This window comes from Anopheles darlingi, chromosome 3 (genome assembly GCF_943734745.1).
Source record: "Anopheles darlingi chromosome 3, idAnoDarlMG_H_01, whole genome shotgun sequence".
Lineage (NCBI taxonomy): Eukaryota > Metazoa > Arthropoda > Insecta > Diptera > Culicidae > Anopheles > Anopheles darlingi.
Window position 1 is genome coordinate 62494542 of NC_064875.1, and position 20511 is coordinate 62515052.

The following is a 20511-nucleotide window of genomic DNA, read 5'->3' on the forward strand; positions in this document are numbered from 1 at the left end:
GTAACCCATGCAAATACCACAGTCATCCTCGCCCTCCGCCCCGGCCTCGGCTGGATCGATCGGGCGCATGGGGAAGGACATTTTGTCGAATATTCTTAGCAGGTTAGTGTACACGTTACACTCCGTATCCCATTCGTCTTGTTTCTCGCTGTACTGTTCCCTCAAACCGGAAACCATCCGTGTCGGTCCTATGAATGAGATATCGACGGCTGTCGGTTGCAGCGGATGGAGTGCTACCTTAAGAAACACTTTTCGATCGTACTTGAACACCCTCCAGGAGGTCTTTGTATCGATGTGGGTAGGATGCACGACATAGCATAGCTCGTCGATGGTACTCAGGTTACCGTAAAACTCTTCCAGTTGATCAAGCGTATCGCAAAAAATCTGCCAATGACGCTCGAGAGTCGTCTGGCGTTGGAAGGATTCCGTCACGGCCGGCTCAGGAAGTGTGTGGCGGGTGATTTTAAATTGCTGACCCGATGTACGGTTCAGCACTAGCATGTGCTGTTTGCCCTGTCGCAAGGCCGTGATTTCTATGTGAGTAATATCTGGATTGAAGGCCACATCACATCGATACTGCTGTTGAATCGAAAGCAGTTCAAATGCGATCGCGGTCAGATCACGGGTCCCTTGTAGTAGGCACGCGGTGGTTCCATCATCCTTCGTTTGTCCGTTAAGCGCCTCGAGAATGCTTTTGACAAAGGATTTTGCGTCGTTGAAGGACAGTCGTTCGACAGTCACAGGGACTCTAATGTGCCCGCGATGTATGGCTAGGTAGTGCTGTTCGGCACTGGGGAACCTCGGGAACCGCATATCTAATTTGTAGATCTAAAACGGTAAACGGAGATGTTATAGGTCGGTTTGCGAATAGAGACACTCACGCTGCTTACCCGCTTGTACAGACCGATGAAGTGGAAGTGGCCTAGTTCGACGAGGAACGGAAATTCACGTAGAAATTCCTGCATTGCTTGCAATTCGGCTTTCTTTAAATCGTCCATATTTTTTAGCGGTTTCTTCGGAGTTCCGTGTTTACGTTTGAACGTTTTTGAAGTTTGACGTGCGGTCGAAAAGAGGAACTAAATCGACAAAAGTGTCAGTGAAGGAAGAAGAAACCGGAATCGTCATTATTTGCGGCGCCTTCGCGGACTTTCAGGTAATCCGGAAACAAAACGCTCTGCCATGGATGCGAAGGAGGTTACGATAATTATCAAGTGGAGCGGAAAGGAGTTCCCGATCGAGGACCTCACCGAACACGACACAGTGGCCGTGCTCCGGCACGAGATTTGCAAAAAGACACAGGTGCGCCCGGAACGACAGAAGCTGCTGAATTTAAAACATAAAGGTGAGTCTTCCGGCAAAGCAGGCTCCAGGGATTTTCGCTTACCGTTTTCGTACCACCGCAGGAAAGCCAGTGACGGATGATGTGAGGCTCGGGGTCCTAGAGCTGAAGCCCAACTTTAAGCTGATGATGGTGAGTATCGGGAACAGTTTGGAGCGGATTGCGGGTGCAAGGTTTTGCTGATTGGAGTTCGTTGACGTCACAGGTTGGATCACTGGAAAGCGACATTATGGAGGCCTCTTCACGGCCAACCGACATCGGAAGCGTCGTGAACGATCTGGACAAGGAGGAGGAAGATAATGTGCCGCTAGAGAACAAGGAAATCTATCTCACAAAAATCAACAAACGCATCAAGGAGTACACCATCAAGGAACTGAACCCTCCTCGGGAAGGCAAACGGCTACTGGTACTGGACATTGATTACACCATCTTCGATCACCGCTCCGTGGCTGAGAACGGTGAGTGTGATCTCCGTAATCCGGGCATTCGGGGGCTTCGCTAATTGTCCTTCCAATTTTATTCTTTCCGGTCGTTGGTTAGGCGCCGAATTGATGCGACCATTTCTACACGAGTTTCTGTCGGCAGCCTATAAGGATTACGATATCGCGATATGGTCGGCGACGTCGATGCGATGGATCGTGGAAAAGATGAAACTACTTGGGGTGACGGATGAATCGCGGGATTATAAGCTGGTATTTATGCTCGATGATGCCGCCATGATCACCGTGCTGTGTCCGTTACGCGGTGTGATCGAGGTGAAGCCGTTGGGCGTGATCTGGGGAAAGTATAGCCAATATTCGTCGAAGAACACGATCATGTTCGACGATTTGCGGCGCAACTTTCTGATGAACCCAAAGTCGGGCCTACGCATCAAGCCATTCTCGGAGGCACACCTGAATCGCCACAAGGACAAGGAGCTGCTCAAGCTGGCCAAGTACCTGAAGGCGATCGCAGAAAATTGTGATGATTTCGATACGCTGAACCACCGGCGATGGGAGGACTATCTTTCGAAGAAACGTTCCAGCTAATGCTCCGTGGTAAATACGACTGCTAAGAGTTTATGAAACAATCTAGTTTTAAGGCAGATTGCTTTTCTTTAATGAATAATTCTCTCAAATAGAATGGAAAAAACGGTTCAGTCTGATTTTTTTTGCTTTAAAAAAATGTTCGTACTTCGTTCGGTTTCGCAGGAACCGAACGTCGACATTACTGTAAAGTGCTTTCTTTAAATCCAATTTTTGTCCAAATAACAGACGTAGTAATGTACATGTTGAAACTCTTTTGTGGCGCTTTGCTCTGTGGCCTTTTGCTTATGTGTGTGTGTGTGTGTGTGTGTGTGTGTGTGTGTGTGTGTGTGTGTGTGTGTGTGCGCTTCCAAGCAAGCGTTACAGAAATTCGCGGAACAAAATAGTGGAAAAAGCAATTGAGTTTTACTATTTAAAACCTCGTTAGTTTAAGTATTTTTTGGCTTCCCATGAAGGCCTATCAACGGTTGGCCACCCTCATGTGTTGAATTCGAATCAACTGGCCTGCTGGGACAGTGTTTAGCGCCCTGCGGTGCAGCGCCGAGCCAGGCATAATCATGGAGCGCTTCTCGATTAACATTCTGCATCAGCAAATCTACCGAGTTTGCCGGTTGTGCGGTGTGGACCATCCGGAGAAGCTGCCGATCATCGAGGACGACGATGTGATTGTCCTGTACGACGAGGAGGACGAGGAGACGAGTTTGGTGAAGAAAATCGAGGAGTGTGTCGGCATTTTGGTAGGTCAATCGGGGTAGGCGACAGAGAGTGCAGCCGATATTGGGAGTTAATTGGAAATGGATTGGGACTTCGGTTCGCTTTGCAGGTACACAAAGATGACCAGATGCCACAGCAAATTTGTCAGCTGTGTTTGGAGAAGGTAAATGATTTCTACGAATACCGGTTGATGTGCGCTGCAACCAATGTGCAAACCCGCAGCCTTCTCAACCTGCACATGGTCCATCCGGTAGTGAAAAGGGTGAGTTGGACAGAACGAAGATATCCGATCCAGCACTCGCTAATGTCCGCAACATTACAGGTGAAGCTAGAATTGCCTCCACGGCAAGAAGAAATTGTACCGAAACTCGACGAAACAGAAGATATGGAGGAAGAGGAAGAAGTGGCTGAATTAAGAAGCACACGAGCTACCAAAGCTAAACCAAGGGATGAACCCTCCGCTTTGGACTTCAATGAAGAGTGTAAAGATGAAGATGAAGCAGTTCAGCAAAAGCGGCTTAAATTTGAGCATGCCTGCGAGTATTGCAAGGATGTGTTCACGGAATCACTGGGATTGCAGAAGCATTTAGTTCGCAGACATACGCCCCGGGTGTACCCATCTGCTTGCTATACATGTTGCGAATACTTTGAAACACATCGTGATCTGAAGGACCACGAATCCTGGCACAAGGCAACCCGCACGAAGTATCACTGTTTTCGGTGCAGCAAAAAGTTTGTCTCCAGTAAAACATTAAAAAGGTGAGTATTTTTCCAAGCCTTTGAGATACGTTACTTACCTACCTTTCCATATAATGTTACAATTTATTCCTCGTTATCAGTCACATCGATACAAAAGCTTGTGTGCGCCCGGAACGATCAGTTCATCCCGTACCGCTGGTACCTGATGTACGCTGTCCAGAATGCAGGAAACTGTTCAAAACGCGGAATCTATTCGAATGGCACTCGTGCTTTCTAAAAGCACGAACCAACTGTCCCAAATGTGGCAAATTCTTCCGACAAAAACAGCCACTTCTGCGGCACTATATAATGTACTGCACAGGTACACTACCCGTTTCGGAACCGTTGTGGGAAACGCTGAAAAGTGAGCTGATTGAAAGCAAGCCGGACATTGACATCCCAGTCGCGCTGAGCGAGAAGAAGCGAGGACGTGGTCGTCCGTCGGGTAAAAAATCATCAGACCAAGAGCAGTTTAACGATGAGATGAAGGTGGAGGAGGAAGAACAATGTGAACTACCTTATCCACCACCGCTCGATGTTAGTATCACGGTGAAATCCGAGGAGACGGCATCTGCAATGCAGACTGGATGGCATATGGAGAACCCTCCGGTGGCTTCACGATTACGTTCCGGAACCATGCCTCATAATTCGTCCGAAACTGCCACTACGAGTGGGGACCGAAAGAACAGAAGTCGTCGGACACGGTCTTCTACGCTGGAAGATGAGGAACGAACCGAACGGTATACTAATAGCACCACAAGTGAAAACGCTTCATCCCCAACCAAGCAACCCATGGTGACGTTGTCCATGGAAGCGGTCAAACAGGAGTTTCTTGAAATGAATGAACTACGTGAACAGCTGGAGGACTGTTTGTCGCATAATGAAACCGAGACGCCGAATGCCAGTGACAAGATTAATGAGAATACCGACGATGCAGGAGCACCAGAAACTGATCATGCTGGAGACAACTGGCAAGATGATGGCAATGATCATTCTAATGATTCGGATGATGATGCCGGTTCTACTCCTCTTCCAGAGACGGCAAACATTAGTGAGGCTGTTGTCGCAGGAGAAACTGTTGCAAGCGAGGCTATAGCTTCACCCTTGGCGGATCAAGAACACACAGTGAGTGAGAAGGAAGGGGTGGAAAGTGAACCAAATCCACTTCCAGTGGATATTGCGGTTAAGCAGGAACCTCAAGATGATGATCTTATGCCGATCGTGCAAAATCCGCTTCGGATAACGATTAAGCAAGAAAAGGGTCTATTGAACGATGGCGAGGCTGGTGGTTCAAGTAAAAATACATCTTGGACAATTCAAAATTCAGCCACAGATGATGATCCTCTGCAGGCCACCGTGTCAAGCAAATCTCCAAAAGGGTCTTCGCCTACGAAAAAGGCATCGAAACGAAAAGAAAAGCGATCGCAGTCAAGCGATACCCACCGAGAGGAACGATCCGTGAACAAAAAACCCAGGCATTGTACGGTGTATGTTAAACAAGAGGTTCCGGATCCGGATCCGGAGGATGAAGCAAATCAGAACGATTTGCCAATTATTGAAGAGCGGCCTGTAATTCGGATCAAGCCGGAACCGATTGATCCGGGTTACATAGGACGTCCAATAAAAAGTGAATTCCCCAGTGCATCTTCGGATGATCATGCATACCCGGATCATATTTTTCCCTCCACGAATCACACAGACGGCATGGATGCCGATAATGAACCAGTTGTGGCATTCGATGGAATGCACATTAAATCGGAACGCTTTGCTGATGGAGATTCCCCCGAGAATGAAACAAACTATTCGTCCTCCTGCGGGCTCGGCGAAGCAGAATCTAGGAGCCATAGGATTTTATCAAATCCATTCTCTAAATCGAACCGAAGCAAGGGTGATGAGAGCACTTTGCGACGCAAAACACAACAAGGCACGGCCAAGAGCAAACTGAGCAAAATGATCAATCCATTTGCGCTGCTGAAACAAAAGGCAACACAAGACCAGAGGCGTGCGAGTTCTAATCTACCGCCGGTGTCCGTGCCACAGATCTCCGAGGTGGGTTCAAGCGATCCTGTGGATCAATTAGCTTTAGATTCATCTCCATTATCGACATGTAACGTGTTAAACGAGCATACACACACTGGCGGCACTTCCGATTCCGAAACAGAAGCCATACAGAAACCCCAAAGTGAAATGATTCCAGAGTTTCCGAATCAAGTTGGTGCAGCTGGAGAAAATGAAGAAATTTCCAATCATTCTACGACGGACGGAACGAAACAGTCAGACCAGCAATACGAAGAATCGGAAAATGCGGATAATGTCGATAAAACGACTTCGACACAGCTTCTTAGCAACGCAGGTGAAATCAAAGAAAATCTGATTAAATCGAGTGAAGAAAGTGATAAAACATTAGACCAAGAACTAGGTAACAGTGAGCAGAGTATAGATACGGATGAAGGTAGACATAATGAAATGAGCAAGGGCATGAAAAACACAGAAATCCCAGAGGTAGCGCATATGTCTAATGATAAAGAAGTTGAGAGGAACATCAGTCCTCTCACTGAAAACAGAGCATCCAACTCCAAAATTGAATTTAGAAGCAAAATGGCAGAAACATATGCTGCTACTCCTGAGGATGAAGCAGGATCTAGCAAGCAGGATCTTGCCAGAACGCATAGTCCTGAGGATCAAGGGTACTTGCCATTAACCGATTCCAGCGAAATGGTTAAGACAACTGATAGTTTTGAACCGTTAGATGCAAGTCGGACTGGAAAAGAGACAGTAAAGCCTTTAATAGCTTGCACAGCGCAGGCTGATGGAGGATCCAGTAGCGATAATGTAAAAACCTCTGCAGCATTGACAGGCGAAGCTAAAGAGACAACCCATGCAACAGACATTTTAATGGATGGCAGTGAGATGAATCAGTTTAGCCTCGAAAAGGATGTCCGAGTTGTAAACGAAGTTTCTCAGGAGTTATCGTCGCTGAACGTGGAAGGCATGAAGCAGCACGACTCCAGCATCGCCGAGAAGCCGATCACAATGACTTAGGGTGGTTTCCTGTATGATGAATGGTTTGAATTCAACCAACTATATCCCTGCGTTTCGATATGCGTTGAAGTACTGTATTTTTTCCTATGTATAAACTAAAGAAAGTGTGACTTTAAAATAAGTATATTGGCTTATAGGCTTTATATGAAGGAAAAAGTAAAAATTTACGTGTAAGCAAATATCTTATCAAAATAATCTTAACATGCGAAAAGTATCTTATCCAGAATAAAAAAGAAAACTTGTGCATAATGTATTTCAACAGAACGAACAAACCAGCTCCTTGTTGCCGGACCGAGTTAAAAATGAAACGGTACAACGTAACCAACTTCCCGTTGCCATTAGCAACGAGCAATAATTTTGTGCGTTTATTGACGGGTGAGTTCTAGTTCCAGCGAATAAAGTTGGCCCGAAAGATGATAACTCGCGAGGATATCGTTGCCCTTGAAGAGCGCTGTCTAGAGCAAATACGTGAAGATAATCTCTATTCGCTGAGGAACGATGCCAAGCTACGCGCGGTATTATCGTCTAAAAACTATGAAGAGTTCAAGTAAGTTACTTTGAACGTACAGCTAGCTATTTGGAAGGCACGGTCATGGTTTATCCTTGTGGTTTGCTTTCAGAAACATCGTTGATTCGGCGCACTTGACGCCTCTCAGCGCTAGCGACAAGAATAATCCTAAAACGAAGCACCGCATTTGGAATAGTTCTTCTCACGTTTAATCTGGTTAGCTATGTATTAAATAAATAGGTTTAGAATGTATTGTTTCACATGGATACACGTTTCACGTGTCTAGTCTAGTGTAAAGATCCGCTTCGAGATATCCTCCACTAACCAATCGATCGCTTCGACCAATTTCCCTCCAGTGACGGCGCTCACACCCTGGATGGACCAGTGATGCGTTTCGATTTTATCCAGCTCTAGTATATCCTTAATTTCTACACCCGTTAGCGCTCCTGGGAGATCCTGTTTGTTCGCCAGCACGAGAAGCGTAGCACCGGCCAATCGTTCCTCTTCCAGCAGCAGCGTTAACTCGGCCCGGCAAGATTCCATGCGCATCCGGTCCGTGCTGTCGACGACCCAGATGAGTCCGTCCGTGCACTCGAAGTAGTTTCGCCAGTACGAGCGGAGCGACTTTTGTCCCCCGACGTCCCACATATTCAGCACGTAGTCATTGTAGTGCAGCGTCTTGATGTTGAATCCCAGCGTGGGCGAGATCTGATCGATGGGTTCTCCGTTGAATCGCTTGAGGATGGTGGTTTTGCCGGCATTGTCCAGTCCGCTGGAAGGAGTAAGATATTTTTGAATATTCCGGCATTGAGTTGGTATTTCCGCCCAGCACTTACAGCAGCAATATTCGCATTTCCTTCTCTTTCTGCTTCATTTTCTTCAGAATCGAAAGAAATCCCATCTTGCTAGCGCTTTTGTTTTGTTCGGTTTTTTACGTTTTCCCGGCCCAGTTTTACGACGGGAACGATGGAGGGGGTTGCAAACGACTTGAATTTGCTGTTATCACCTTTATTTTATCACGAAATTCTCTAAAAAAAACTCTGAAAAAGTTGCAAAACCACCACTTTCGGTAAAAGCGTTTTCCAAAACAACGGCGCAGGGTTGAAGCCTCCACTCATGTGTTTATACTGCATCGGTTAGAGAGTCGAACAAAACTGCTTCCCAAACAACCAGTCTATTTCTGGGAAGCAGTTTTGCTCGATTTTTGCTCAAATTTCAAATTCGAACCAGACGATTCTGGCACGTGGTCCCAGAGCCGCTTCTAGCACGTGGTCGTGACAGTATTATACTACCGAAGAATGATGGTGTCGATCATGTTGTTGAACCAAGGTCAAGGTACTTTAAAAAGACAGGTAGCTTTATCCAGAACAAATCCCCGATTTTATTTTAGAAAAAACTTCAGAGTTTGACATTCACGGGATGTTGGGATGTTTACTTCGGGAACGCTCTTTTCGGAGCTGTTTTCGCTTTTCCGTGGTATTACGAAAGTTAAAATTCACGAAAAGTGGCACGAAAGTTGAAGTTTATGCAAATATTCCCAAAATTCTTTCAATAGTTTCAATATGGTATCGGTCCGTAGGTCTTGCCACCCGGCCTAGAACAAGAGCTAGCTAGCGTTCCTGGACCGTGCTCACTCGCTATAAAACACAACTCGGTCGCTCGAATGATCTTAAATAGAGAGATGAATCATTTAAACCTTCGAAAAAGAGTGAAATCAGGTGCTTTCCCTGAAAAAACCACCAAACTTGCCCACATCTTCTTCTTCTTCTTCTTGAAACTCACGTGGTTTTGTTGATAAAAAGCGCCCTGCTATGAATGTCAAACAAATTGAAAATGGTGACCTGTCAAAGCGGTTAAGATGCTACCTGTCTTTTTAAAGTACCTTGTGTTGAACCTCTTGCATCAGACATCTGCTTGGTTTCCAGCCCACGTGTTCCACGGATGTCGTGTTCCTTATTAGCTTCAAATAAAGAAATGATTTTTAAGAATCTAAAACATCTAACATGGGCATTGTATCAAATGTATAATGGATGCTTGGTATTCTAGAGATTCCCACATTTTGCCTTTTCAATTCGCTTGCCGCGCGAACGAACGCGAACTCTTCATTACGCCGGCTCGAAGCGCCACCGAACGACAAGCGAGCTAAGACGAAGGAGTAGAGTAGATTCGCAGCAAAATCAGTGGTGCAATTCAGGTTCTTGAAAGCACTTATTTACATATCGTTACAAATATTCCGCAGGCATTATTCCCACCGCACCGCGCGTTTGCTGTGGCTGAATGTGGCAGCTGATGTACATCGATCACGCGAAGAAGATGCTATGTTTGTGGAGCGATGCCGGTTGTCTGCCTTTTTCGGAACTTTTAGGATTCATTGTTGCCCATCCGTATCATTCATCAACGTTCATCACTGCGAGCATACAGAAGACACAGGAGCTGCGTCATGCTTTGAGAACTTCTTTTAAATAAATCTCGCTTGAGAATTGCACTACAGCACTCTCTTTAATACAATTGTGCTCTCCTTGCAGCAGCATTTGGTATTTACTTTGAAATTACACCCTTTTTAAACTGGTTTTTTCCCACCCTCTCTCTCTCTTTCTCTCTCCAACGAATTCACTTATCGTGCGCTGCTCCACAATGGATTAAACTTATTCAATCAGTACCGCTGCGCGATTTAACCTTAAGGGTACCGTTGCCGTTGAAAGGCTTACCGCTCGGTCGCCCGCGGGCTCATTATCAGGCGAGCAAATATCTGCAAACAGCAATTAGCGCGAGTGAGCCGCGTTTGGATGGACACCACATTTCCTGATGCCGCGTTTGTAAGGACACAGGCGAAGGAGAGGCACACTTTCTGCTGACTCCGGCTGGTATACTGTCCCTTCTTCGTTTCTTCTTTCCACATTGTCGTTGTTGAACGAATGTTGAAGTAGTTGCATCATTTCCGTTTCGATCAATAGTTGCTGCAGTTTGGTGCCGGGTTTCTATAGCGCGGTCCCTCTGGGGTCGGCGGCTTACCATCGGACCTTGTTGGCCGTTTAATTAAAGATTTGAGAAATGGGCAAGCAAACTTACGTCCCGAGTACGCCACGAGTGGACGGAAGTTGCTTTTTTTTGCTGTTGTTTCTTGTTTTCTCTTTTTCTTCCCCTTTTCCGGGGAAATTGGTGCCGAGCTTTTGGTGCCTGTCTCGATTTCTTCAGCCTTTATCTGCGACTTTACCGCGCTCGACGCAGAGCAGCTGTTTTTCACCACTACCCGGGACGGGGTCTCGGCAGGTTGCTTGTTGGCTGGCCTCGACCTTCTCCGTTGGTGTTGGCCGCCAATGCGATTAACTAGGTCGGCGCCACCGGGTGGACGGTCACTACTGCGCTATCGGAAGGCTACTCGATAACGAAGGCCAACACCTCGAGGCCTGCAAAGAGAGAGAGAGACAGGAGAGAAATGTTTGGAAACATTTGCTTTTGTCCCGGAAGACGTTTAACTTTTCCCTCCATGATCCGGCATCCCGCTTGTGGTTTGGATACTTTACGTGAATTTCTATTTCCGGTAGCACGCCGAGGGGATAACTCAGAGGGATAACTCTCTCCATTTCCCATTTTCCGATCTCGCTTTCTTCCCGTCAAAGTACCACACGAGCAACAAGGTATCGGCTCGTGTTCGTCGAAGCTGCTTGTGTTCTGGATAGAAATGAAATTTTCCAACCATTTTCCGACACCTTTCACGAGGCGGAAAGCATCTTACGTGAATCGCGTTATGAAGAAATATGAAGTTTATAGCGCAAAAAAGAAATTGAAGCTCCGGCACCCGCTCGCATCCATATCCACCACACATTGCACGCGTTTGTGCGGCCTATTCGGGGCCCGGCCCGCGGGTTTTATGATCGTTTCGCTGCCGGCGGACAGCGGGAAAACAAGCGAAAGGCGTTAAACAAGTAAACAGCAAAGCAATAAAATAATATTACCACGGCTATTGAATCTTTGCTGTGGCACACGCCAAGGCACGAGAAAAGCCGACAAGGTGGAGTGGAGTGGAGTGGAGCTTCCGGTGAAGAAAATATTGGAAATATCATCACGCCGCGAGCGAGCGAGGAGCTTCCCAGGGCTACCCAGGGAATGACCGAATGCTGATATCGTATGGTCTCTGCGTTCACGATAAATGGCGGCGAGAGAGTGCGAGGCCACCACAAGAAGCGACCAAAAGCGTGTCCAAAATGAAATGCTTTTCGATTTTATTGCCCGTAGGCGCGTTGAAAATGGGGCGGCGGATGGCTGACTCTGGGTTCTGGGCCGACCACATTTTACATGTGCGCTGGATGCAATAAAAATATTTTCCTCGAAACCTCCCACCCGGGGGCGTCCGGCAAACCGACGGTCGGTCCGGTCGGTCACCTTAACTCGTTATGGTATCTGCTCGTGACTCATCGTACGATTTATGTGATTGTTTCAATATTTAATTCCTGAGCCTCCTCCCCCCGGAGCAAGGGAGTAACTAACGAGGGTTTTTGTGAATTTCGAACGCAAATATGTACAAAAAAAAACAAAAAAAAAAAACGCCGAGAACGCTCATTCCGTTCGCAGCAGCATCTGTACCCCGAAACGAAAGCAAAATGGCCGGGGTGGGGGTGTCCATCCATCAGACGCTGGATCATAAGTGATTTAAGTCAGGACAATCTCAATCTGCCGATGATCCTCGCAAACGAGACACCCAAAAATAAAAGAAATAAAAAACGCCAAAAAACTTCAGTTTTCATTTACGGCACAAATGAGATGGTGAGATGACCGCGAGGTTTACCAGTTTACCGCTCATCAAGTAACAGGCCAAGGCATAACTGGCCATCGCGATGTGATGGCAATGAAAGGGGGATCAGCGTGCGCTTTGTACGCGCTTCGTACTATAGCCGCAGGACTGCGACCGGGGATCAAGTGCCGGTGAAATGTGAATCCGCCAGTGGCCAGAGGCAGCGAACGAGCTAATTTATGTCCCAGAAGGATATCAAATGAACTCAAAGGTTACGGAGTTGACAAGTAACAGCTAATCACCGCGTCGGAATGAATGTTAATTATGTGGCCACCGACCGCCGACAGGATGTCGCTCTGATGTGAGCGTCTCCTTCACTCCAGCGTCGCAGCGGGGCCGACCTTTCCGGGTTTCAGGTCAAATCGACTAATTAAATGGATGGTCCCGGATTGCGCTATACCAAACTTTGGCCTGATTTGGACACTACCCGGACCCCGGGTCGGTATGTTTGTGTGTGTGTGTGTGTGTGCGCAAGACTCACGCTGACATTGGTAAACAACCGTTCATTAGATCGGTCCTGCGGTCCACTGCTGCGCAATCGTATTCCCACTCGGTGCGCTCGGAAGTGGGTGGGATGGGAAATGGAAATGTCTTCTACCCCGGACGCCGGGCCGGGGACTGCATCTACTCCGATTGCTCCGGAGTTACTAAAAAATGTACTTCACTCCTTCCGTTTCCGGTGCTGGTCCCAACCTTTTATCATTCTCGTCCGTTTTTTTTTATGAAAACAAATTGTTTGTAACAAAATCATCCAAATCACTCCCGAAACAGAGGGGGACAGTTGGGACAGTGCCGATGGGGATGGGGGGGTTTAGGCACAGTGTTTCTTATTAGCTACTCGAAGATGGAGAAGGCGCCTTGTTGCCGCCACTGCACGGAACGGCCACGTCCCACGAAACTCATGCGCAACCATTGACCTTTGAACTGCTCAGTGCACTGTAGAGCACTGCGTAACTGTGTGACTGAGGTGACTTTTTGAGAATGGAGGGGTTTATTGCATCATTCATCATGTCTGGTCCTCTTACCCATTCCCTGGTGGGTTCGTTCTTATGTCGGGTGGTTCTCGCTTGGCCGTGTCCTGCCCGAAAGTAAAGTCAAACCAAGCCATCAGCAGTGTCCTTTCCTTTCTTCGTTTGCCTTTTACTTGCTTGTCTGTTTGTTCCATTGCAAGATCCAAGGGTCATCGTTTTTTAAATTGCCCCTTTCTCACTCTCTGTTTTGAAGATTTCGTTTCCCTGGCACTAGTGGCGTTTGCAGAGTGCACATCGCCATGCCTGGCATCGTGTCGTCGCCTTTGCGCTCCGTCTTTTTTCTATATGGGTCAGGCCCCAGCCTGCTGCTCCATTGGAATGATTAGCGTTGGAGCAGCAGCAGCAGCAGCAGCAGCAGTAGGAGCTTTACAGATATTCGAAATTATTATGCTAGAGCTGTTATCACTGCAAATTTGAGTTTAAATGTCGTGAAACATACCATAAGACGGGCATTTGTTTATTGGGACAAATGTAACTCGAAGCACCACTGTGACAATCCGCCCGGCATCTCGTATTCCCACAGCACCGAGCCAGGAGGTGCCAGCTGAAATGTGTGACATTTCGCTGCTGCTCCGACTGCTGCTGCTGCTGCTGCTGTTGCTCGTGCTCCTTGACGCAAATTTGGAGAAACCATTACCACACCGTACACCAAGCGAACGAACGTCTCACGACAGGATTTGTTTGCTGCTTGTGGCAAGGATTGAGACACTGTCGGTTCTCGGTGCTATGCTGCTGAAGTGAACCGTTTGAAAGGATAGGAAACAGCGTTTCTGGCGAGTGCTAGTGGCAGCAGTACTCAATGCCCTGCGCCCTACACTTGACACCACCACCAGCAGCAGCAGCAGCAGCAGCAGGTGGAGCAGCGATAGTAGGACACGAAGGCAAGTGGAATAGTCAGTCTCGTTTGACTCTTCAGTTTGACTTCGTCATGTTGTTGTGCAATACAATGCCGGGCAAAAGAGTTGTTAGAGAAAAGAAGATCCCTCCCTCCCGGGGGTGCTGTCCGCTGTCCGGGGATGCAGAACTGTGCATAGGAGTGTGCGTTTAACACTTTCCGTCCCGTTGAGTGATGCTCTTGGTCGGTTGCCGATCAACCGTACCGACAACGTGACTGCTGCTGCTGCTGCTGCTGGCCGGAGACGGACTGATGAAGGATGAATAAGAAATGCCAATGACAGTCTCGCTTTGGTGTAGTGTGCAGGCAAATAGGATTAGTAGATTCATTAAAGAAAACCCCTTTTTTGGCACAAGAGAACAAGCTTTTCCCCCTCCGGTGCCCGGTGCTGTTGTTGAATCACCTGACGGACCCTGAGCTGACTGGACAGGAAAATCAATTGTTTGCATTTTAAACGGACCAAACCGAACGGGAGGGAGTTCGCCGGGTACCCTGGGTACTCGAGTTCGAGATTGCGGGGACTGGTCCTGCAAAATGGTTCCAGCAGTAGTAGCAACTGTGCAGGAGCAGCGGCCACCAGCCGATACGCTTTGTTCTTCCAGCCGAACGAAACGAAACGAATCAATCAACCGTAGAGTGGAGAAAATTAAACTCAAAAGCCATTTAGAATCTACTTGAGAGCGGTTTGAACGGGCGAACAAAAAAAAAAAGGTTTTGCCAGATTTTTTAAGAACCAAAACAAGCAGCTGAAGAAGAGTTGACTCCCGACTACCTGCGCCGCCGCCTGCGACCATCTCCATGGCGAAGGGGGGAGGACGAAGCTGCGCTGGCGAAGGTGCGCTTATCAATAATTTGGTCTTTCACCCTACAGGGGTTTGTAAAATTGCATTGCTCTAAAACGTACCATCAACGCAGCAGCTTTGATCAACGATGCTGTTCCCAGTGCCCAGGATGCTGTGTGGTCCACGCCACCGCATTGAGGTCATGAAGAAATAGAAGAAGTAACAGCGCAACGGACAAATCCTGACAACCGAAATGCAGTTTGCGCGGTTGAAGAGAAATGCATCCAACCGATGCGAATGAACTTGCACCCCTCCCCGGGGGGAGCGAGGGAAATGGTACGCAGGAAGCAAAAGCGAGACCATTTTGAGGCCGCACCATCGTGATGACATAGGAAACGAATTCACAGAAACACACAGAGACGGTGGCACGGTGGTGGAATAGGGAATATTCTAATATTATCTCTCGTTCTCTCCGTTGCCGACTGTTTGCTGTAGACACATTAGTTATGTTTATCTTATAATGCAAAATGTGTGCATGGCGTATATGGAACCCCGCGCCGCTTCGCTTCATGTGTGTCCTGCCGGAGGAGGAAGAGGAAGTCAGAGGATAATTGCGGCCGGAGCCGGTGCCAGCCAGTGCCAGTGCTACAAATCTTTTGGCCGATGTAAGTTCGGGCGCTGCAACATTCCGGATCCTGACGGCATAGAGCGAGAGCGCGCAGGTGCAGCACCAGCAGCAGCAGCAGCAGCGTGTGCTAGACATTATGGCACTATTTGTAATCTTTGCAGCACAGCCAGGAATGCCGAGCCACGCCGAGTGCTATCTCGCAGCCAGCTAGATCACATTCGGAATTGGGGATGCGTTTTTTCCACCGTTTCGTTCCGCCGTTTCACTTCTCCAGAGACACACATACCTCGCGGTCGTCAGCGGTACGTGGGGCTAGAGTGGAGGGTGTCGAGAAAATAATAATATTTTTTTCTCATCCCCCCCCCCTCCCCACGAATCCGAAAACTGGTGCACAGCTGCAACAACCATTGACCTAGAAACGGGACCGGCTGTATAGTAAATTTACTTTTATGGATTTGATTGAAAACTGAGGGCGTGAGAGTGTTTCCGCGTAATTCGATGGCCACCGAAAGAAAAAAAAAACCAGGAACGGTCTGTTTGAAACAGGAAAAAAAGACGAATCGTACAACATTGCATGTTGTTGCAGTAGCTGGGAGTGACGGAGGTCACGTGAACTTTGTGCCCCAAGTAGGCGAAGTTCACTAAATCCGTTGACCAATTTTCGCGTTCGAAGGCACTATGGCACTGGCGGAGAGAGAGAGTAAACGTGTTGACATGTGTACTAATGGATATAAGTAGCTAAGTAGCATCAAGCTCACCCCTCGGTGGGGGTGTGTTTTTCCCGTCTGTCCTCTATAATGATGTTCGCTAACATTAACGGATCACTTATTGGAGCGTATCAAACTAGCCCGCCCGGGAGTTAGCTCCCTAACAGGCGCTACCATCGCTCCATGATCCTGCCGTTGCTGCTGTTCGAACTCCCAATGGTGGTCCCATGGATGGTGGTCCGTTGAGTAAACAGACAGAGCCAGAATGTGACATGCTCGTGATATGGGGAGAGGGGCTGGGTGCACGTCCCTGGGCCGACGGTGCACCACGGATCAGGTGTTTGTCGAAAATAAGCCGGATTTACATATTTTTATTCGACCGTGCTTGACTCAATTTCCATGTGCTCTGTCATTTCCCCCGGTTTAGCATGGGACGTATCCCGGACGGTGAGCACAGGCAAACAATCAGCCCAGGCACCACACCATCCGCTGTGCCGCTGGAAGTCCGCACTTCACTTGGCTTGGCGCTCTTTTTGGGGAGTCTTCGGTCTGCGAGCGATGTGGTCACCTGCAGGGGGTGGGATAAATAAACGAACAAAAAAAAAATGCCAGCAAAACACACCAAAACCCACACTGCCCAGGAGTGGGACAGGCCTAGCACACCACCACCACCACCACCACCATCAGCATCATGATCATCGAGCGCGCAACGCATAAAATGGTCGAGGAGTTACCGTTAGTCGTGAATTAATTGGATTACATTGTTGGCACAACATAAAAAGTGCGCCAGTTCCCGAGCTTTTCTCTATTTCATCCTCCGCTCCGCCATCACCCCACTACCACCGCACCTCTGCCTGCTCCGCCTGGTCTCCGGGATCCGCTTTAACGTTAATGTTATTATGTATCGTTCATTGAACGAGAGAGTACTCCAGGAAAGGTGGGGGAGGGGATCCCGGGGATGTTAATCTTCTTACTTTTGCATGTTTTGGAGGGGGCGGGGGGGGGGGGGGGTGTGGCAGAGAGGGTAGCAGAACTAACAGAACCAAAGAACCGGGTTTGGAGGGAGAAGGAACACAGTCGCCATTATAGTGTCTTGTCGTTTGCGGATGTGTGATTTTGTTAATCGCAGGCTCCACGTGCAAAAGCTCCATGATTGTCAACAACATGGGCAATCCCCATCCCCATGTGTGTGTGTGTGTGTGCTGTGCCGCACCCTAACGTGTGCATCATCACGCTGGTCGTCCTGGTGTGGTGCGTACGGTGCAGATATCTGCTGGACAATAGGCACCCTGGGAGAACGGAGATTTTTCGGATGCCGGAGCTTGGGCCCTGCCCTGGAGTGGTTTGCAGGCGCTCATCTCAACCACACGGGAACGATCATCCGCGTAGCCGAAGCCATCCGAACCTCGCCGGATGACAGGAACCACAGGAACGAGTTTCAAATAAATTTTCCATCCCGGTTGGCCCGAGCACTGGCTGGGCGAAAGCTGACCGATCGAAGTATCGATGGCTAGTGGTGTGATTTATGCTAGAGCTGAGGCCGAGAGCTCACTTTCTCTCTCTCCCTTCCTCTCTCTGTGGTATGAGACCAACCTCCTCCTGCCTTCCGGAACGATAACTCACTGCTTGTGGTCGTATTTGTCAAATGATCAGTCCTGTAACCGCGACAGGAGACATGGTACACCGTGCCGGGGGCCGCCGTTCGCCTCTCCAATAGCAACGCGTATAGTGTGTTGCGTATTTGTCTTCCAAAGTAGGCGCCAAAGTAGGCGGCTCGCTGCTTCTGCGTGTGTGTGTGTGTGCAGCAGGACTTGCTCGCCTTCCTCGATGCAGACAGAGCCACCGGCCAGCGTACAGCACAGAGCGCACATAATACAACGCGCGCACGCGATTCGTGTGGCGATAAATTATCGACGTCAATGCGTACGTGAGAAGAGTGAAAGGCATGCCAACCGAGGAGGGGTGGGCGGGGAATCGGGGGCCCTGGTATTCTGAAATATGTGTTGAAAACCAAACGGCTCGTATCAGATCAGATCCAACGCGAACACGAGCACGAGCACGGTGGAGAGCAGGAGCTAACGAGAGCACATAACATTTGCATACGCAATTTAAAATTACTCCACCGGAGAGGGACGTCCTTCCCAAGAAGCAGCCACCGCGGTGTCATACACCGTGGTGGCGGGGCGGCGTGCGTAAGATTGGAATGTTTGGCACCTCGCTCGGATGCCTTTTGACGCCGGGCGACGGGCTTGATTCTAAACAATCAAAGCTTAACCTTGTTACGTGCGGCACCGATGTATATTTATGCAAATAAATTCCAACACTTTACTATTCCGTGACTCGTAATTTCTCGTTGCCGGTCGGTCGGGGAGCCGGTGAGCCGCGAGAAGAGTCCTCCTCCTGACACGGGAGCGCATCGACCGGTGGCTTTTTTGTTCTTCTTCCTTTTTATTTTGGTCCAAAAGGTGCGAGATTATGGACCACTCATGAGTTGAGCAGCCAGCGCCCGAAGACACTCCCGAACACCATGATGGCAATAAGGAAACAAACTTTAAAGCCCAATCCCATAGGCCCACCGTAAGCTGTGTGGGTGTGGTGAGGTGCGTGAGCATTTCACCTTTTTACACCGGCCCCACCCTGTTGAGCGTGCTTGAAAGCGCTCTCTTCGAGCGGTGATTGTCGTGAGGGGCAGGAGCGTGGAAGCTGTTGAAAGATAAAAGGCAACCGATAAGCATTACCGGTGAAAATGAGCCTGTAAGGCATGGCTATATGGCTCCACGGCTTGCGGAAGGAGTGGGAGACTGTGAGGCCTGTTGGCATGTTCATAAATCATAATAATATTTCATGATGATTTCACGCCTTCCGCAACACACGACCACCGGCAGCAGCAGTAGCAACATCGTCTTCCTCGTCGTCGTCCTCGCCGTCATCATCTCCTTTCTTCTATCCGGTACGGAAGGCTAATCTGTGTGCCCATCTCCGCCCCTCCAGGTTTTGTACTTTGTGTGTTTGCCTTATTCCTGATCTGCTACAAACACACAAATACCCACGCACACACACACACACACACACACACACACACACGCTCCTTTCCGATCCGTAAGCAATCGTTTAGGCGTCGATATGGTGAAGATGCTGATCGAACTTTTAATGGCCTGTTAGAGGTGTGCGGAACGGATTCGAAGACGACACACCGCCGCCGCCGCCACCGTTGCCGCTGCCGTTGGTGTTAAGCACTATTTTGAGAACCTCCTTTTTGGCTCCAGGGAGGGGGGGTGCTATAATCTGTGCCGTGTGAAAGTTTCCGTGACACATCGCCGGCTTTAACTTGGAAGTCTATTAATCTGCTTTTATGGATCCCGATGTAACTTTGCTTTCAAATAAGGGGGAGGTGAGGAGCTGTTGTTGCTAGGGGAGAAAGAGGGAATGAGACCATCCTGACCATCCTACCCTGGGCTATACGTCAAAAGTTTTGTCAAACTTCCCCGTGCCGATTAATGCATTCCATAAAATGTTATCTACAAATTAACAATGTATACTGGCCATCAAACCATAATGTAGTGTTCGTTCGTTCGAGGCTATATAAGGTTAATAAACTGTCGGCGGTCTGTAGGTATTGGCTACTATATTCTGACCACGACGGTCTGGACAATTTCCATCGATAACGAAATTTGAATACTGATGGTGCACACTCCGCGGAAGTTGGCCGGATTGGCTGTGGAATACTAAACAGAGCCACTGAGTTGAGCCGGAACTCGATCGAGGGTAGCTGCTTGTACAGCTGCAGTACAGAGGTGCCGAAGGTTACCATAAGTTACTTCCAATTAAAAGTTAAATTTAAACCTTACACGTTCCTGAGCACAAAAATATGCTCTGCAACACTAGCGAGGAGCCAGCGAGCGTGTTGATCGGCGGCTAAGGATAGCAGCAGGAGCAGCCAGGGCCAGATGATCTCCCGAACCCTAGCCGGGAAAACGACCACGAACGGAAAGGATGGTTGTTCTGTTCGGTTGTTTTCCAGGTTTAATTTGCGACTTTTACAACCAACTAACCACCAACCGACAACCAACCACCGGTACCATCCCATACGACGTCGGTGTCGGTGTCGTGTAGTAGAAAAAAAAAAAACGAAAAAACAGACCCAGAACGGTTGTAACCATCAGCGGCAGTGATGGTCAACAGTGGTCCAGGGGCCCTCCTAACCGTCTGCCGGGGTGTCGAACGGGAAAAACATTTGCCAGGCAAACGGCCATAACCTCCAACCTCTCATCAGTGGGGTGGCTATATGGTTCGGTTCGGTTCGGTTCAGG

General features: G+C 48.6%; 5 protein-coding genes across 5 annotated transcripts in view; 3 read left to right on the top strand and 2 right to left on the bottom strand.

The window, feature by feature from the left end:
* Positions 1-1050, bottom strand: part of LOC125956823 (E3 ubiquitin-protein ligase FANCL) — a 1339-nt gene extending 289 nt beyond the window's left edge. The window contains exons 1-2 of the mRNA XM_049689042.1: positions 891-1050; positions 1-828 (exon numbers count right to left, since the gene is read on the bottom strand). The exon at positions 1-828 is cut by the window's left edge and continues 84 nt beyond it. Coding sequence (XP_049544999.1) covers positions 1-828; positions 891-998 — 936 coding nt within the window. The 5' untranslated portion in view covers positions 999-1050. The remainder of the gene's footprint in view (positions 829-890) is intronic.
* Positions 1-2470, top strand: part of LOC125956824 (ubiquitin-like domain-containing CTD phosphatase 1) — a 3386-nt gene extending 916 nt beyond the window's left edge. Inside the window, exons 3-6 of the mRNA XM_049689043.1 lie at positions 1008-1342; positions 1404-1471; positions 1545-1797; positions 1880-2470. Of these exons, the coding sequence (XP_049545000.1) occupies positions 1180-1342; positions 1404-1471; positions 1545-1797; positions 1880-2367 (972 nt within the window). The 5' untranslated portion in view covers positions 1008-1179 and the 3' untranslated portion in view covers positions 2368-2470. The remainder of the gene's footprint in view (positions 1-1007; positions 1343-1403; positions 1472-1544; positions 1798-1879) is intronic.
* A 257-nt stretch (positions 2471-2727) lies between these two features.
* Positions 2728-7163, top strand: LOC125956822 (uncharacterized). Its single transcript, XM_049689041.1, has 4 exons — positions 2728-3101; positions 3188-3340; positions 3401-3837; positions 3918-7163. The coding sequence occupies exons 1-4, from the start codon at positions 2922-2924 to the stop codon at positions 6856-6858; spliced, it is 3711 nt and encodes a 1236-aa protein (XP_049544998.1). The 5' UTR covers positions 2728-2921; the 3' UTR covers positions 6859-7163.
* A 108-nt stretch (positions 7164-7271) lies between these two features.
* LOC125955687 (coiled-coil domain-containing protein 103) lies at positions 7272-7578 on the top strand. The gene is made up of 2 exons (XM_049686829.1): positions 7272-7405; positions 7479-7578. Exons 1-2 carry the CDS (start codon positions 7272-7274, stop codon positions 7576-7578), a joined length of 234 nt encoding a protein of 77 aa, XP_049542786.1.
* Positions 7308-8452, bottom strand: LOC125956825 (ADP-ribosylation factor-like protein 2). Its single transcript, XM_049689045.1, has 2 exons — positions 8203-8452; positions 7308-8138 (listed from the first exon to the last, which is right to left on the bottom strand). Exons 1-2 carry the CDS (start codon positions 8265-8267, stop codon positions 7649-7651), a joined length of 555 nt encoding a protein of 184 aa, XP_049545002.1. The 5' UTR covers positions 8268-8452; the 3' UTR covers positions 7308-7648.
* Between the last annotated feature and the right edge of the window lie 12059 nt (positions 8453-20511).

Bases quoted from the DNA above. Each gene is read 5' to 3' on its own strand.
- LOC125955687 (XM_049686829.1), top strand. From the start codon at position 7,272: ATGATAACTCGCGAGGATATCGTTGCCCTTGAAGAGCGCTGTCTAGAG. The intron at 7,406-7,478 runs GTAAGTTACTTT...GTTTGCTTTCAG, and splicing joins AAAAACTATGAAGAGTTCAA to AAACATCGTTGATTCGGCGC.
- LOC125956822 (XM_049689041.1), top strand. From the start codon at position 2,922: ATGGAGCGCTTCTCGATTAACATTCTGCATCAGCAAATCTACCGAGTT. The intron at 3,102-3,187 runs GTAGGTCAATCG...TTCGCTTTGCAG, and splicing joins AGGAGTGTGTCGGCATTTTG to GTACACAAAGATGACCAGAT. The intron at 3,838-3,917 runs GTGAGTATTTTT...CCTCGTTATCAG, and splicing joins TCCAGTAAAACATTAAAAAG to TCACATCGATACAAAAGCTT.
- LOC125956825 (XM_049689045.1), bottom strand. From the start codon at position 8,267: ATGGGATTTCTTTCGATTCTGAAGAAAATGAAGCAGAAAGAGAAGGAA. The intron at 8,139-8,202 runs GTAAGTGCTGGG...TACTCCTTCCAG, and splicing joins GAAATGCGAATATTGCTGCT to CGGACTGGACAATGCCGGCA.